General features: G+C 39.5%; 1 protein-coding gene across 3 annotated transcripts in view; it reads right to left on the reverse strand.

Annotated features, from left to right (window-relative positions):
- Window positions 1-552: 552 nt before the first annotated feature.
- Window positions 553-19545, reverse strand: part of pdgfc (platelet derived growth factor c) — a 44884-nt gene continuing 25891 nt past the window's right edge. For 2 of the 3 annotated variants that reach the window (XM_039812588.1, XM_039812590.1), the window contains exons 2-6: window positions 15489-15681; window positions 10728-10908; window positions 3216-3423; window positions 2746-2966; window positions 553-1703 (exon numbers count right to left, since the gene is read on the reverse strand). In XM_039812588.1, the coding sequence (XP_039668522.1) occupies window positions 1590-1703; window positions 2746-2966; window positions 3216-3423; window positions 10728-10908; window positions 15489-15681 (917 nt within the window). In that variant the 3' untranslated portion in view covers window positions 553-1589. The remainder of the gene's footprint in view (window positions 1704-2745; window positions 2967-3215; window positions 3424-10727; window positions 10909-15488; window positions 15682-19545) is intronic. The other variant, XM_039812589.1, reaches the window with a different exon arrangement.

Here is a 19545-nt window from a genome sequence, read left to right on the forward strand (position 1 = left end):
GGATTTTCTGTGAAGTACTTGTAAAGTGCATTTAGAGGAATGCTATGAAGAAAAAATGGCTTACTGTTATGAAACCCCCTGTTTTGTGTTGAAAGAAAATCAGGTTAATAATTCAGTGCAACATGCATATGCCCTTCTTATCTTCCCCCACCGCTCATCCATTCAAACCTAATGAATTAAAGACTAACTATGTGAGTTTGCCAAATATGTTGCACAGATGAATATGGTTCTTGACTCACATTTCACATTTGTGGAATGGTATACATTAGGCTTCTATCCTTCACAGAGAACCTCTCAACCTACTTTATTTACCAATTGTCAGAGTTTCTCCTACTTACTTGTACTAATAAAGACACTAATAACATAACGGAAACTACATATAGCCTAGTATTTTTTCCCCAAAATATTACAATAATTTCTTCCAGTGACGTCTTTAAACACAAGTCCAGCTTTAGCTAAATACCACTATTTGGACATTGTTTGTTATTGTTTTAGATCATCGGTATCTTCTCTATTGAGTTTGTTCACCAGCCACAAGTACTGTAACTACAATTAGAAATTGAAGAATTTATTTTTGATGTTCAGTACAAAGAAATACACAAACAGTTATTGCAAAAGAGATAAATAACTTTGGCATACAGAAAATGAAAAACATTCATGACACAATGGCAATGTAAAATGACTTAGAAAGAAAACTGGAGGCCAATACTACTGTACAGTGACACATGTAGCAAACAATACATTTTGGATGTAAATTTCCCTTTCTTTAAACAAATAAATATCAAATATGAATATTCTCAAATACAGCAAGAATGGCTTGACGCTAGGCCTTCCTGAAGCTAGCAGATTTGAGATTGCTGAGATGGGTTGAATTAAGAGTTGTAATGAACAACACCCAATTGATTCTACATGTGCAACTTTTATCTTCTCCTTGAGAATCTTTGGTAGAAAAGGTACGGTAGTACAGAAAGGAAATGTAAATTAAATATTTACACATAATACAGTCTTATTAGCAAGGCATTTCAGCGATACCGTGGCTGCAGATTAAATATGTGGTGAAACAAAAGTGGAGCAAAGGAAAACTGCTCATGAGAAAGCACCTTTCTTTGCCTTGAAGGTAATAACAGAGGAGCAGAGGGAATAATGCAGCTGGAGCCAGCTTACTTATTGACATAAAAAAGTACTTGAACAAAGAAGCTCCCATTTTCCATGACATTCTCAGCCCACGCTGGCTGAACTATAAAAGAGAGCTCAAGAAGAGGCAAAAACGCCTCAATGTTCTTATCTGAGCTGAAAAAAATAGTCTTCAGAGCAACAATAGTTCAGATCTGCTCCAGTGAATTTTTGTCTCTCTAAAATGCACTCAGAGCAAACTATTGGTATTCCACAGCAGTTCGAATCCATTCAGAAGAGTTATTAGATTCCACTCTGTTCTGCTTCATCCAATTAGCGAAAGGACAACAGAATAAAGGGACAATCTTGTTAGCTCCCAGTGGAAGTGGATGAGATACAGAATGTTGCAACAGCGGCAGAGGTTCATTTCTAATGTCCTGTGTGACTCCAGTGGCAGCTATTACACATGTCTGAGGTCAGTCCCCGTCATCTTTACACACACAGGCACACTCCTCATGGTGCTCCAAGGGCACATCAGTCATAGACTTCTGCAGGCCTCTGACACCACTTTGGTGTTTCAACAGTAGAACCTGTCAACAAGGACAATGCTTTAGTTAACAGCTGGAAGAATGCTCAGTGGATAAATTATTCAGAAATGTAACCAATTTTGTTTCCAGTGAAGGCCTAAAGTTAAAACTTACTTTTCTGACCCATTGCACAAAAAGATAATTTGTCCAAAGAGGTTTTACAATGCCAGTGACTTAATTGCATCACATTTCTGGCTTTCAAATCTCGATTTCCAAACCATACCATGACAAATGCCTGGCATTACATGTTATCTGAAGCCAAGTATGCAACTGACAAGAAAATTAAATCCCTAGTATTTTGCACTGTAATGTCAAGATTGCTTTTCTTAGACCCTTACTGCTACAGTGGGTGTGGGGCAAACATGTTAAGTTGGCCTGATCGTTACACTACATAAAAAAAAAGTTCATGGAAATACTATGAAAATTGTAAGTATGAATGTGCTCAACAAAGATTATGTCAATCAGTATATTACATTATGCTGTAACTTAACTGTAAATTGGAAAATATATTGGTTAAAGGGTGGAATTAGGAAAGGCCACAGAATCACAGGATATGCACAACAAATTCAATGTTTTTTTATGAATATTTATCTATATAAAGTTGATAATTTGGTCTAAGGTCTAGGTTTGTGCAAGGGTAGTGTGGATCAATGGAAGTACATTTCCAGGATAATTGGCTGTCCCTCACCTTCTGCTGTCTGTGTGTATGTGTGGTGTTTTTATTTTATTTAACCTTTATTTAACCAGGAAAGTCCCACTGAGGTTAAAAACCTCTTTTTCAAGGGAGTCCTGGCCAAGAGGCAGCAAAAACAGCCAGACCTTAATCCACAGCGCTGTGGAGATAGGTCTGGCAATGTGAGACAAGTGCCAGCGTAAATATTAAACCATACAGCGGGTTCAGCCAACATATCCAATTCCAGTATTTGCTGCTTCATAATTTAACCTCTGAAATTCTAAACTGCCATTCACTTAAAAATCCAAAGACGTAACTGTATTAACATGTTTCATGTTCCTTGTAGCATTTCATGATGGGATTGATATTTACCTCATGGTATTTCTTGGTGACCCTGGTGGGAACACATTGGCAGTCATAGCAGCGGTGAGAGCAGCAGGCACAGTTTCCACCACAGCGCTTCACCAGGAGGCAGCTTGGCCAGAAAATGGCATCTGTCCTCTTCAGCTCCTCACGCAAGGATACAGAGAAGTTGCGTGGAGTGCAGCTGTACAGTTGAACGTCCTCCCTCAACAGATTGAGATCAACTCCTCCTCAAAGACACAAAGACATGATCAGAATCACTTCCTGTCGAAACAAAGTTTGCAATTTTTTAATGAGAAATAATTAATAATTGAGTAGCTCCAGTTTATGTCCAATGACTCCTCTAATATGCCATGTTTTAAAATTGTACTTTTTTTTGACTATGCTTGACTCTTGTATCTACTGCAATTGTAAACTATCATAATTGTATTGTTAACCTTTGTATTTCATATAAATGTACAAGCTGGAAAGTGTCCTACCTCTGGCCTTCTTATTACGGATGAAGGTTTTCCCCAGCACATGCCATGTAGGTTTGTACAACTCCTCCATATCCAGCTGCCATCGCTCCGGCTCCAGGTACTGCATGACCTCCTCCATGGTGCCCAGCCCTGCCACAGCCTCTGACAACTCTTCAATACCCTGCTGGGATGCAGGGAGAACCACAGGGACTTCGGGTTCTGATACACTCTGCGGGAAAACCAGTAGATGAGATGGAGTGAGACGGAGTGGAAAGGTCATTTATTCAGTAATTGAAGTGCTTATCTATAAAGTTACAACAGGAAAATGCCCTGTTTTATGGACCTGTACACTAAGAGAGTCTTCTTTTTCCCTGCCAGAGCAATATAAAGCTGGTATGATAGACACATAATGTAGCTTCCATGCCCCAAACCGCCTCATTGCACCAACTGCCTTAGAATACTTACAGAGCATACACTTTCTGTGACATTTAAGAGCTTGTAAGCTTGCTCTCAGTTACGAATACTAAAACAGGAAAATTACACAGAAGGAACAACTTTGTCAGGAGTGACACATTGTGCTTTATTTCTACAATGTGAAAAACTGTAAAGGCATAAAAAGAAGGGGAGTTTGACTTTGCAATGGTATGGTAAAATATTTTTACATTCATGGTAAAAAATGGGTTTAAATTGGGTTCAGGATCATTAAATGATACAGTGGTTTGGACTTGAGTTGAGTTTAAACAGAAACCATGAATGTTCAGGCCATCTGGGACCCAATTTAAGCTCTATGTTTTAGGCCTGGTAATGTTTAGAAGAGTTGTGACTAAAGCTCTTAAAGATTACAGACAGCATGATATTTTGTAAAGCATTCCCACACTGACCAATGCATTGAACAAACACTGTGGGAAGTAGGAAACCTAAGTGGAAAAATATGTATTTAAATATGTATATTTTTAACTTCAGTTCTTGTTCAATCCCTGATATAAGACTAACTGTCACTGTGGGTGTGTAGCTGCCTCAACTGAAGTCTGTTATCCTGCATATAAGGCTGGGGCTCCGCTTATATTCTCTGGTTGAGAAAAAAATAACAAGGTCATCATGCATCTGAACTCCAAGAAGGCACATATGACTATTGACTGTATGTGAAATTTTCAGGTTTCATCACATCACTGTCACCTCCTCTGCCCACTTTGCACAACATTTGTTCCTTTAGCTCCCGTAGGCAGCAGTATTACTTGTTTCAAGCTGCCTGCCCTCCAGGCTACAGCGTGCAGTCACAGAGAAGACTGATACCTGGAATGGTGGTGCTCCCACAAGAGAAGAGGCTAATCTGTTAAACCTTTCAGTCCTGTGACGCTGCGTTTGTCCAACATGTCAGCTCGCTGGTCTCCCTAATCTTATGTGACTGACACGTAGAAGGAAACATTGTGACACTTATAAAAAAAAAAAAGAACAACATTGAAAACATCGCCTTCTGGCAGCTGTGTCTTGAAGCTTTTGGAAAGGCAGAAATGTTAGAAAAGAAAAAGATTATTCCAGGAATCTGTGTCTTCCCTTTGATGACTCGTATGGCTGAATTAGAAAGGAATCCACTAAGAAATGGGGGTTAGAAGGGGAAAGGTTTTCCTTTCGTCAGAGGCCATGACACTAACTACCTACCTATGCTAAAAACTAGTATTCATGGCACTGTAAAACCACCTGGACAAACGTTATCCATCAAGTGGCTTAAATAATTTCATTTCAAAGTGCTTTTTATATCCACCAGTAGAGCCAGCAGAGATATTTAAGATTGACATATAGTCCTTTTTTCAGCTTGTCTAGGCACAACGGACAGGTTATTAGTTAGTAAAACAGATCTGCAAGTGTATTGGCATCTGTACTGTAACCACCTATTAGATTTATTGGCAATTTTAGTCCATGCAATTCACTTAAACCCCAAGTGCCTTTGGCATAGATGTTAAAATAAGATGCCAGTGGTTTGACATGGCTGCACCACAGGCTGGAAAAATACAGCTGATGCGCAGCTGTGTTCATGCCACAGATTTGACTCATTCTAATGAGGCTGCCTTCATAACCACTGAACATATCTTTGGTTCATGTGTCACCTACTGAGATAAACAGACACAAACATAAAATGAATGCTTATGGAGAAAGGACTAGTCATAAATAGTAAGAGTAAATCTAACAGCTCTTTCTCTGAGCAGAGCTCTGATTCTTATTAGTTGAGCCTTGGCAGTGGCTTACGGCGTGGACTGGAAGCCATTAACAGCTTGTGAATGTCGATGGTGCAACACTCCCCCAATTAGCTGCGCTCTGCAAGCTCGGCTTAAGATAGAGAAGCCAGGCAATCCTTCATAGACACATCAAGATGGTGTGAATAAAGCTATAAGTAGCACATGAGAGCTCCTGTTTAAGAAATTCACAAACAAAGTACTTAAATGGACCACCAAATTGCTGGCATGAATTTAGAGCAGCGCCCATGCGTCACGTGTCACACTTTAAGACTTGATGCACACATACAGTATTGGAGGAGCAATGGAACACAAGAATGTCTTGAATCCATTAGTTAGTCTCCTACATAAATAAAGGCCATGATAGTGTAGCAGTGTTACAGTAGGCAACACTGTATAGTTAAGAATTAGGCCTTTTTATGTATGGCTTGCAGTATATAACAGAAGATGAATTTATTTATCAAAATCCTTATTTCTACATGATCAGGAAAATACATGATTCTGGTAAAGAGTTTGAAATGTCTGACTAAATTAGAACATTTTCTGGCATAATTATGCACATAAATTGCATTTTTCTTAAGTTATCTAATACAACGCTAATTATTTGCCTTCGGATTTAACAACTTGCTGTTTACTTAAGGTTTTAAACTCAAATCTAGACATGGCATTTGATGTTTAGTTAGTTGCAGTTTATGTCAATCTTTTATGAAAAAATAGCTGAGCCAGCAGGCGAGGCTAAGGCTCAAAGTAGAAATGACAGACTCGGTGGAGGTAATTTTTTGTGTGAATTGTGAACCTTACAATATAAGCACATACATATGATGTATGGGCAGCAGCAGCTTATTTAACAAGATTGCAATGTAACTCTATTGAAATAATTATGTGTTTTGAAAAGAGCACTTGCTTTTTAAATGGAAAAAAGGCTGAATGTGTTTGCATTCTTCTTGATGACCCTTAGACAGAATCAAAGTGTGAAAGCTTGTAATGCACCTCTTATCAAACTCCCTGAACCCCCTGTCCCTCAAGAAATAACCTTGTTTTCAAGCTGTGATTACCTCATTTCCAGCTCTCCTTGTTCTTACAGAGCACAACCGCATGCTCTTATTTCTGGTAACTAAAATGACAGGTTCAGCTAACTACGTTGAGATGAGACTTCTGAAATAGCATCTTGGGAGAGCTCTGGAAAACAATATCTTCTCTTTCACATGGAGTTGCAAACCACTTCCTTGCACAAGAGAGCTTTGAGTAAGCAACAAGGTCTGTTGTGCGTGAAGAAAGTGTTTTTTTCTGTCACTATACGCCACACACTGCAATTGAGGTTGGTGTAAAAACAGACCTCAATGTCATCATGCCAACGGTAAGCCTCCTGCATGGCTTTTACCAGTCATTGCCATCTGCTTATAGGATTTTATTCCTTACTTCTTCTGTCCTATCTCCCTCAATTCAAGTCAGAGTGTGTAAAACACTCTTCAATCCATCAAATGAAAGAAAACTAGCATAGTGATCTTCATGCCTAGATAGCAGTGGGGTTTAGTTCTGAATTGGGACCTCACAGAGACAATGATGCATGTTTTGTTTGCTCCATTGACCCTCCACTCAACACTCCTCATGCTCCCTTCAACAGACTCCTTTCTCTTCTATGTTTTAACAACCTCTGCCTCTGCCCTTTTGCTTTTCCTAAAATCTCTTCCTGTGAGTTACAGACCGGGTTTTTATTTTCCCACCCCCATCCATTCCATGGAAGTGGTGGGGAGGAATTATTGCTTGTTTAAATATAAACTAAAGTGCTGGCCCCTGCATGGCACGAGGTTCCAGTAGCTGCTGGTTGACCACAGAGGAAACAGAGTGCTGCTGTTCTAGCGTGCTGCTCCTCTGTCAGAGGAAAGTTCAAAGGGAAGCCAGACTGAATGTGCAGAGGCCAAAGCTTCCCCCCCCCTCATGGTTTCCGCACCTTCTTGAGTTGGAATATGAAAGACAAACCCGGTCTCTTATTCCATTATATACTTAGTGGCAGACATTTGAACACCATAGAAGAGTTTCATTCTACTACAGCATAATCACATTTTACTTGTAAATGCCAAAACATCCACAGTTGTGTGTGGTGTTTTAATTCCATATATTATTTTTTTTTTCATTTTTCTGTTTTTTGATAGAATAGCTGAAGACAGGAAAGGGAGGGGGAGGAGCAAGAGAGAGGGGGATAACAGCAAGGGGCTGCGGTTCAGAGTCGAACCAGAGCCGCTTCTGTAAGGACAGAGCCTTAGAACAGTATATGGGGCACACTCAACCAGGTGAGCTGCTAGGGCACCCCATACTTTCAAATTTTAATATTTAAGAAAATGTCATATTTTTCAAAAGGGATAACATACAGCATCAAACTATGAAATGTAGCTAGCTAGATACATTATTAATAGGGCTGGGTGTCAAAACAAGTTCCATTTTTTTTAAGTGGGTATCAGAAAAGTATTGTTTTGAATTTGTTTAGCAACTGGAAGACGCTCAATGTCTTCCCTGATCCGTATTTGTCCAGTCTGATTTTATCAATACTAGTATAGTCTGAATATTCTGTGAATATGCAATTTTCATGTTAAAGTGTTTTATTTTGGAATTTTTTTTATCATCCAAGTCGAGGGTCTATGGATAGAGGATGTTGTATGCTGTATACATTATTAAGCCCTGTGAGGCCAATCTGTGATTATGGGCTACGATTTCACTTGACCTGATGGTACTGACATTAGGAGGAATTTCAAATGATACTTAACCTAATGATTGAAATGATTAATGTGAAAAATATCTACAAAACAATTCAAAGGAATGTACCCTCTGCAGATTTTACTATAGCATAGACTGCTGCTCAAATAAAAAGAACACCAGTGAAAAGTTAGCAGCTAGCACACATAATGACTGACTTTTCACTTATATCTTTTGAGAAATACATCTTTGATACTCAGCTTGACACTCAGTATGTTATCATCATGTCAGTTGTTTTGGGTTTTAAGGGTTTTAAGAATGCCAATAAAACGTAAATGAGGAATAAGAGAACAAAATAGCATTTGAAGCAGAAAAATAAATTCCAGACAAAACACAAAGTGCCATCAGTGAATTCAGTTGCCTATTTGTGCTTGTCAAATTTCACAGCACTGCAGGCCATTAGGCATATGAGGAGTAGAGTTTACTTAAAGAAAGTGAACAATGTTAAGACATGACAGGTTAAAACATGGCAGTCGTCGCTTCAGTTTATCTCCGGGCTTTTGTCAGTGAAGGCACCAGGGATGAAGGGATTCTCTGTGTGTGTGTTTGTGTGTGGTCTGAAGACCAGGACAGAAAAAGGCAAGAGAGTAAAAAAGAATGAGGAATAGGGAGAGGAAGGATCAAGACAAAGATGGCAAGAAGTAAAGCAGTCACAGAAGTCTTTTCTAAAAATTTTACAGTAGTTATGCAAGCATGTCTTTGAGGCAGAGCTGCTCTATTAAGTAAAAATTCAAAGAATGGAGCCAAAGAACTATAGTGTTTCTGGTATGGCAAAATCCAGCTAGCCCTCCTGAATCACATTCTAGTGTGTTCATCTATTCAACAAAACCCATCTTTTTAACTTAGCTTTTCCGTGCTCAGTCACATGTTAGTTTTATTGTGTGTATGAGATGGTGTGTGTGGATGTTGGCGGTGGGTGTGTGTCTGTGGGTGTCTGGGGATGCATTTATGTGATGGGGGGTCAATTGCTTTTAATTGTAAAGCACTTTGTGCCACATTTTACATGTATGAAAAGTGTGTTAAAGTGTTGTATAAATGTAATTGATTGATTGAACTTGGTCTTGCTATATAGCCATTTCCCTTGGTTGTAAAAACAACCGACCAATCAGAGCTTTGTAGGCAGGAAAAGGCATGGGCATGCCTTTTAGTTCTCTAAAAATTGCATCTAGTCTGGATGGGATTGATGCAGTTGTACAAGCAAACAATATGCAATATGAGAAATCAGAGCACATGAACACAACATCAGGCTGAATTAATGAAGTAAAACAAAATGGCAATTGAGTCTGATTATCTGGCTAATGTCATGCTGAAAAGGGTGTCTCTTTTTGTCATTCACTTTTTTTTGTATTGGTACTTTGGCTGTTTCTTGAGTCTTGAGCTCTTCAAGCAAAGCTGGTGATATACTGAATGAGTTTAATCGTATGCTATGCACACACTTTAACTTTAATTAGACACAATTGGAAAAGTCTAAAAGGTGAATGGAAAAAGATTAGCAAGGGATTAGCAAGGGATGGACATAGTGATTATAGTCTATGTTACAGGCAAATACAAGTGAAGTAACCGGAAAGAGCAGAAAGGAGGAAAGGTTGGTTTAGTGCCAGAAATATATTTCAGTCCTAAGTACAGAGTAAAATAACATAGGTATCTTTGTGAAGTGGGGTACTGTAAAAAAGGGATATTACTTTTGAACTACTGATGATAAAACGTAAAGACAAAATGTAACAGACAGACATCAGTGTGGCAATTTTCCACATAAAAAGCACTTCTATCTCTTAATTCCTACTTTCATTTCAGGGGCTTGAATGAATCCCCGAGGGTCATAGGACCTCTTTGTGACTGTGAAGCCACTTATTTTCTCCATCTCAGTCTCAAGAAGTAGTGAAATTGAGACACCTCATCTGTCAGACTGAATCTAAAAAAACAGTGCAGGTTAACGGGGTATGTGGCTTTATATAGAAGAGTAATATAGAACATAACAGTTTATTTAAAAATGGAAACAATACTAGACCCAGGAAATGAGAAAATTACAGAGTTTGAAACCATTTAAAGTCAATATATCTGTATTTGTTTTCTGCGGTCTGACGCTGTCGAAACATTGCAGGGTCCATTCAAATTCTTGAGGGAAAAAACTCAGGTTGTAGATTTGGTAACTTAGCTGTACTCTCTACTGTCATTGCAGAGATTGTGGACACTTTGTTTTATCTGTGTATGAGTGTATAAGCTGCCCTGGCTTGTGTGTATCATCATCATAACTAAAATAAATGATAATCCAGGTGCCAGATGTTCTATAGTGCTTAAACATAATCTCTCCCCAACAATGCTTTAAACCTCAGGTGCACAGAAGCAGAAATGGATGATTGCAAATTAAGACACCATGTAATGTAACAAGCAAATTATTTTAATTATGCATGCGTGGACAGGCATTGCTTACTGCCATGTGAACTCCCTGAAGTTGGAGATAGAGGCAGAGAAATGCTATGACAGCTTATGTAAGCACTCAACAACGTACAATGCACATTCGTAAAGTCCTCAGTATTGACACTGTACATACCACAGGCAGAAGGGAGTAGCGGACGCAGAATCCCGGCTCAGTGGGGAAGTACTCATCAGAGATGAAGCGGATCCTGATCTGACTGCCTTTGGACGTGTGACTAGCTGGTGCCGACTGTGACCCACACCAGCGACCCAGGATGGTCTTCTCAGTCGGATCCTCTATCTCCACAAAGTCGTATCTGGTAGAGTGAGACAGACAAAGTGCAGAAACTGATTATTTTAGTCTCAGAGATGTCACCAGTTATTGGGCCCACTCTGAGACTGCGCTCCATTATCATGAAATTGTCTTTATCCAAGTTATGCCACAACTTCCAGCTACTAATGGCTTTGTTTGAGCTTTCATACGGTAGATTTAGACGTTTGAATGTATTCTTGATTGTTGTAAACTCGTCAGCAGTTCAAATGTTTGCCATGGTGCTGTCTCTTCAGCTCTGTGTTGCCATTTTGAAGATGAGGTTGTTAATATCAATAAAGCTGCCCAGGGAAATAAAAGGTTTAACCTTATAAAAAAAGGGTACAATATCTCAGCTGTGAGAGATGATATTAGTCTCTTATTTACTGCTTGAATTAAATCTATAACAATTAACTAGATATTGCCAGTGTAGGACAAATCTCAGGTTGGCAGTGCAGCATTTAGCATCTATTCTTGCTATTTTGCAGTTATGGCTGCTGATGCAGCCTTTTGACAGGCATATTACACTGCTGTCATTGAAATATAGTTTTTAATTAGACTTTGATTTCATTATACTGTAATGTACTGTATGTTGACTGTGGGAGACTGCAGGCCTCTTTACCTGGACTCCAAAACAAATTCTCAGTTGTCTCACTTTTCACAAAGAGCAGGTATAGAACACACTCTATAATTTACAGAGACACAACATTCCCCCATTAACAAGCACTTGGTGTGACAGCAACGAGGAAAAAAATCCTTTTAAAAGGCAGACACCTCAAAGCTGGCTCTAGGTGGGCGGCATTGACCAGACTATGAGGTTTGGATATCAATATGAACAAAAACTACAGTATGAATAGCTACAGTATATGAAGGTATTTTGCAAAACCATTCTGCAATAATGTACTTTTAACTCTTAACCTTTATCATATTGAGTGTTCATATTTCTACTTTCAATGTCAGCAACTCCTCTTTAATAGCCGCAGATTCGTCTGGCTCCCGTGTAACCTCTCCAATGCCCACATAAATAACTCATGTAATTGGACTGCAACAGAGTTTATATCACACAGTATTTTTCTGGCTTCAAACATAGCAATCACTAAAAAAATGCAGAAGCTATTGGTGGTTGAAAATCAAGCATTGTATGTGAGAAAATCCCAGGCATTTTTGGAATAATGTTTAGTTTTAACATGATGGGTTAAACAGGTTTGAAGGATTTAGTGTCATTTTCAATTTCACTAAACAAAATGATAAAAAATTTAATTGAGAAAACTATATACAAATGCATTATGTTGCTTGTTGTGGGGAATCAAACTTTGCGTCCCAGTAATTACATGACAGTCTCTCTCTTTACCGGCCACCCTGCCAACCCATAATACCAGTAAACATGATGAAGTGCAGAAGCATATGTCTCCAGACTCCTTTGGTGTGCCAAGGCTAACATCGGCCAACCTCAGCACTTAAGACACGCAGTTCAGGAGTTCAGCCTTTATTTTTTATACCTGTGTATAACCAGTGGCTGCACTGCATTCAATAAAGCCTTGTTTCACTGACTCTTCACAGTCTGGGATTAATCACTTTGCCATTTGCGTCAACAGGCACGCTAACCTCTCATTCAGTGCTGCCAATTCGGATATTTGGATTTCAAGGACATTGTTTACATTTTGCACAAGCTTGACAGATTCAGTTCAAGCTGGTTTCAATAAAACAACATGGAGGGACATGAAGGGGACTGAAGGGGAGGGGGGGTTGATACATTTAATGACTCTGTTGCCTTTGATTTGAAAAGTTATACAGGACGTTTGTAATCTGCACAAACAAACATATTGGGAAATGTAAAACTGAAAGTGTTCTTTTGCAAAATCATATATTCTGTTTAAATGCACACCTGCTAGACAACTGCATGGACTGTGAAACATTCATCTATATAAATGCAAACCAGACTGGCATGAAATGTTTTTTGGAAAGGGATAAAATGTCAGTTTAGCTTCTCTCTGCCTTCTCGATGGAGGTCAGTGAAGAGAGAAGCTTTCCTCTCTAAAAATCAGCCCTCAGACAGCTCCAGAGCTTTGACAGATGGCTCATCAATAATGCAAGATGCCCCGATCATTACACATCGCCATGTGTTCAGAATCCCCATGTCGAACAGCGGTTTATCAGATTTACAAATGCACTGACATGCATACCAAACTGTACGTAGTCACAGTGAACAGGATTGGAACAACAAAAGGAATCTCATATACAGTTACAGTACTAGCACATAGGATTACCTTCCTGCACACTGCAAGGAAACTGTGTTTAATACTCACAAAGCTTTCTCCTACATAGTTTTATTACATTCTTATATTATAAATGCAATACCAATGCACCGACATGACGCAGATAAGCAACACAAACAGTTTTTCAGTCATTTTCTTTCAGACTGAAGACAGAGAGCATAAATGCCTTTCTGAGAACAGTCCTGTCTGTGAGCCGTCAAGCACGACTCCGCTGCCATGCCAACCAGTAGCAAGACCAATCCCTCTCCAATATGCCTCTCCTCCAGTGGATTTGGTAAGAATGCTTTTCATCGTGCCACAGACAAACAGAATAGCAGATGAGCATCTTGACTACACAGCATCCCTCTCATCCTAGGAAAGGCTTCTCGCTCCGGGCTTGCTACCAAAGCCGAACACATCTCCCACTGTTGTTTGTTTTATCCCCTGCCATACATGTGAATCACTGGACAGAAGATTACAGTCGTGTTTATTTGCATCACATTGTGCCGTGACACAAGGGTAAGTGCAGCGTATCAATAACAGTGTATATGAATGTTTTTGTTGCCATATGGTAAGAGGGGAATGAAGTTCTAAAGGGAAATTTTGTGAATACATTTTTAAACACACATAAAAGATAAAGTAGATATGCAGATTAGGCCGGAGGCTTGTGTATGTGTATGTGGAACAGAGAGACGGTGTGTGTGTTTGAGACAGAAAGGAGAGAGGGTGATAGAAAAGACAAGCACATAGACTTGTGAATGTGTGTGTCTGTTTCTGCTTGTGATTGCATGCTGCATTCATCTCCCTGCCAACCCTGCCAAGAGTGTGTATCTTGGGATCCGATCCAAACCTTTTGGGCCTCAGTCTGGGGAAGGAGCAAAAAAATGTGAGAGCTGGAGTGGTAGACGTGGCGATGACTTGCATGACCCTGGAAGGGGCTGTTGTTATTGTCTCTCGCCCCTCTCCCTGAGGACACTGACTAGTGCAGTCTTGTACAGGCAGGGCGGCACAACAGTTGTCAATCTGCACCCTGCCCCACTGTGGAACTTTCCCTCACAGGGTTTCAACACTAACCTCATTCGTCAACGTGCACAGAGGTGTGCTGGGGGGCTTGAATTACCTGAACTCATGTTTTTGTTCCCCAATAAAGACAGGATACAGGAAGTATAACGTAACAATAATAACAATCAAACACTTTATTGATCAATGAAAGTGAACACCTAGGCACTGTCACTGGAACAGAAGCATACTGATTCACATCTTCTTTAAATGTCCTGATATATACAGTTGATTTCTCAAAAGATACATGTTAATCTAGTGCTGCCATGTACAACATAAACCTTTGAACTGTCATTCACCTTGTTATCCTTTAGGGGGCTCTCCAGGAATGACTAGTGATATCACCCTCCCCTCTCTCTTCTCCACCTTCCAGTGATTGGGCTTCTCGATGCTAACCAGTCAGTTGTGTTGACAGCAGGGCACTGAGCATAATGCGCTGAGGGTAAATCGATCGTTGGGGTCGGGATCCGTGTTTAAATTGAATGGCCACAGAGGCAAACCCAGGCAGTAATTGAAAGTGGGTTCCTCAATAAAACAGAGGGTGTACTGTATGAATATGTGCAGGTTTGTGTTTATAATTTGCCAGTCTGAGGATGTGGTGCATGTCTTTCAAAATATCAGGTAAATATGCCGTTCTGAACCACGTCATCGTGGTGTCCTGGATGAAACAAATCACTCTGCTGCTGGTTTTTCAATATTCACAAGCTGCCATGGCAGACCAAAGGCAATTTCACAAATGGCCAAACACTGACTGTAAATCTTTAAAGATGGACGACAAAACAGGCAGGACACGTCTTTAACCTGGCCCAACATGTATCTGGCGTGCCTACTGAGGAAGCCAAATTTATAAACCACAAGAATACACAGAGTTTTTTGGAAGTTGGCACGTTTGTCACTCCCTCACAGGAAAATCCCAATATTTTTGGTGCATGTTAACCCTTTAGCACACATTACATTGGCCTAATCAGCCCAGTTGGAGTACAGGAACAAAGAAAGTAGAGGGACAGCTTACAAAATAATGTGATGCATTATAATAATCAAAAATACTGTGTTATAATATTATAAAGTTCACTTTATTTATCTAAATCCCATATATATATATATATATATATATATATATATATCATATGTTAGCATAGAACAAGACTGATAAGATGACCAGCAGGCCATTGTCCCCCAAATTTAAGGCATTCTTCCTTTAAAATGTATTTATTTTACTTGCATATGCTTGTATTTATACAGACATAATAAATCTACTACTGTATGTTCTTACTTGCATATACCATCTTCGGGGTCCTCTAGACCAAACCTGTCATCAAAAGTGAGCTGGATCCTCAGGTTATTGGTCGCCACTAGTCTCCAGACCAACGCGGTATTCCTGGGATAAGTGTGTGGGAAGTCTGGGCTGTGGACCATTCCCTCTCCAGACACTGTTATGATCTTCTCCTGATGGGAATCTTGCACTCCTAAAACAGAAATCAGATTGTGTTTTGTGCTTTGCGTATACTGTAGCAGTTTGATTGGTTCGTCAGTTTGGTTTGGAGAAGACGCTATGCATATAATCTGAAACATAAACATGTCAAGCACTTCGCAAACAAGTACTGTGCAGTATGACATATTGAGCAACTGTCCAGTATAAAAAGGTAAGACTTACTCCTACTCAAACAGGTTACCCATACATACGTGTTAAATTAAACACAATATTATTAAGTATTTAAGTAGAATTAAGTAAATTATCCTGTGGGAAACACTGAGTTGTATGTTCAGTTTAGTTAAGTTTCTTCTGGAAGATAAATCTTTGTTTTCATATTTGTTATTCAACATATGCATGTGTTGCTGTTATCCATTTCCACCCTTCTTCAAGCTTACACACCCCATATCTACACTTCAATCTTTTGTTTATCAGAGCATAGCCCTGAGTGGGACTCAGCTGCAGATCCAGGCTTCTTTTCATAGGTCAGCCTTGGATTGGTTTGTCTCCTCAGCGATTTCTATCATGCAACCAATACAAATTGAAATTCTATCAATACAAATATCCTCAATATTTCGTTAAAAGTTTTTTGTTATGTGTGTTTATATTTTCTTGCATGTGTTTGTGTATATCAAAGTTAAAGACAAGCCCCAATGGAACGATTAAGGTGGCAAATTATTTAATTGCCCATCTTTATGCAAATTAATCTGTTGAACGTGACGCGACTATCCAGTAGAAGTAGACGAAAATCAGGACAATCAAGACAGATTCAGCAACTGCATGACCTATTTCTCGCTTAAAATGTTTTCAGAATCACGTTTCGGTGAACTATTTTCGTAAAATACTGGATTGTATTCTCAACGAGCCGCCATGACACTCTGTTGAAATTCTCGAGAAGCCAGACCCACGTCACGCGTTCATCCAATCAGTTGCCGGTCAAGGGCGTGGAGCATCAACCATGGATGCATGACGTCGCGACACCACGCTTCAGTCATGTCGGACAAATGGATCTGTACCGTAACGTTGACGCTGTCATGAACGCAACACGCAACTTCACGAGGGGGAGGAGGAGCTTGAGGCAGCTGGTCTGTGTGCGCTGTAAAAAATACACCGTTGTTTGGAAAGAAAATTTAATTTGGATTGTATCTACCTGAACACTGCAACTCTACAATCATAAACTTGTATATTGCTGTATTATGTGTAGGCTATGTATATTCCCTGTGTAACGGTGGTTGTTAGCATCACTCCACAAATCTAAAACATTAGTGCAAATTACTTTAAAGGGACTGTTGCCAGATGGGTTACACCAAGCTCCTCTCATAAAGCCATTAAGGCCCACTGGGACCAATGGCTGAAGGATTTAATCAGTGACGAAGCTTGTCACTCAGCTCCCCTGGGCCCCATCAGGCCCTGTCACCTTCAGCAGAAAAACTGCCGGGATACTTCCACCTGAGCCTCACAACCATTGCAATGACGACCCCCTGAACACATGCTGATAACAGGACTGTTATTTATTCAGCGGATCAAAATAAGAGATCAAATGTGAGTACATGAGAAGAAAGATATTGTTTGTTACCTTTTAGGCAATCAAAATCAATACAATGTAGCATCAATATATCATTTTCAAAATAATTTATAATCTCTTGTACAATCACCTTCATCAGCACTGCAACACAGTCTGAAATACTAGACACAAGCACTGGATGTAGGAGGAAACAGTCAGTCTTTGTCAAAAGTGAAAAACTATGCCTTTCGGTATCTTATTTACATTTCGTATCTTGTTACAATAGCTAGCACGTTAGTAGTCTCACATTGCCAGACCTATCTCCACAGTGCTGTGTCAGTGCTGGAGTATGGTCTGGCTTCAGCGCTTATCAATTCTGAGATAGGGGAAAAAAACCCCCACTCTTGTTTGTTTGTAGTTCTTTAAACCAATCACAGCCGTCCTGGGCGGTTAAGCCCCGGATGCAGCAACGGTGCCCTTGCAAAATCGATAGAGGAAGGGAAGGAACATCCGGCACTTGAAACACGTGCCGGCTGTCAGGCTTTATCCAGGCAATGTACATCCATTGAGCCAGACTAACACAACCAAGTGTCAGATGGGGTTTGTCCAGAGTTATGAAAGTATCCCAAGACAATCAAATTCATAGTACACTAAGTGCAGGACTTCTGACTTCTGTTGGTGAAAAAGCTTCAATATGTAAGCTATTTAGTAAAACTACAATGTCTCATGTTCTATTTCTTCAGGTGCAGTGCACATACAGAGTGTTCAAGATGACATTTCAAGTTGGTGGAATGCACTCTGTTAAGCTAGGCTAACTGTTTTACCCTGCCTCCAAACGTTGTGCTAAGCTAGGCTAAACATGCCTTGGAGCTATTTATTAAATGCACAGCTAAAACGCACCAAAATGATGTATTGCTGTAGCTACATTTGAGAGAACAGCATATTTGTTAGTTTGTCCTATAAAGAATACTGTGCTCTAAATCAATGAAAAAAATGAATTAAAATGCACCACAGATGCCAACAAGCCAACAGTTAAGGCGACAAAACCCTGCACTGATTTTTATGATTACAGTAGGTAAAAAGAATTGTAGCGTGTACATGTAGCACTTGTCAACACTCACATAGGGTTTTTTTTCCCGCATAATTGTCACAACAATAGGCTATACTTTAACACTGGCTCAATATACTATTATTAGTAGCCCATCAACCAACATACTAAGTTCTGTGTTTCTGTCTCTGACGCTGATACATTTATCCCATCCCAAGCCTATCCTCAATTTGTTTAAGCAGTATTCATTTTTGTACCACTGATGATCATTCAGCATGCATTCCGATCCCTTATGTCTAGCCGTCAGAGGAACCAGCAGGGGTTTAATGCAATTTATGGTGGAACACATAACACAAGCTTGATTACTCTTTATTTTGCCATAAAAATAAAAGTGATTCATACCCGGAGGCTGAATCATTCTGAGGTTGTTTGCTTGCAATAGAAACAAAAACACATGCAGGTTAAGATTGTGCCATGTTCTCACTCTGTATAATACCAAATAACAGTTCTACAGCGACTCTGAGTTTCTCAGTATGGTTCCAAGGACAACAACTCTGTCTGAGGGAGGGGTCACTGAAAATAAGTGAGCAAAACCAACTTCGGCAGAGGACTGTCTGTTTTCTACAGTCATTTAAAGTCAGTAAAAATTCGAAGAGAATTTAAATTCACCGCCCTGTTGCAATGCCCATCAAGTTTTAAAACAATGTAACCTTGATTTCAGACAAGGGTAGACAAAAGCAGCCTGAAATGTCAGGTGTGTTTTTATATTGTAGTGAATGTAGAGCTAGTTAGTCCTTGTCCGATTGCTTAACTTACTTGGTCAAGCAAGAAGTTAGATTTATGCTCTATTGTTCAAATTTTCAAACAGTATATGTTTTAATTTGTAATGTTACAGGAGAAAAGGCTTTAAGGATGAGGACTATCCAGTGTGTTACGCTGTTCATAACCATTGGCTGGTTAGGAACTGGACAGAGCTCCTAGACCTATATTTTGGAGATTTGGAAAGGCAATAATAAAAAACAAACACGGCCCACCAATTTCTTTAAAATATATTGCTTTCTCTACAGATCCACGCTCATTACTTCAACATGTGGAGAAATCCAAATTTTGACAGGCCTGCTGTGCCTAGTTACGAAACAGCTATGATTGCTGTAAATTCGGGGGTGGGGGGGTCAATTGTTAAGTCAATATATAATAAGTTGAGTCAATAATTATCTATTTAATAATTGTTCAAATTTGCTACATACAGTAATAATTTTCATGGTATATAATCTACATATGCTATACCAAACACTTTGCATGTCATC

This window comes from Perca fluviatilis, chromosome 10, assembly GCF_010015445.1.
Source record: "Perca fluviatilis chromosome 10, GENO_Pfluv_1.0, whole genome shotgun sequence".
Lineage (NCBI taxonomy): Eukaryota > Metazoa > Chordata > Actinopteri > Perciformes > Percidae > Perca > Perca fluviatilis.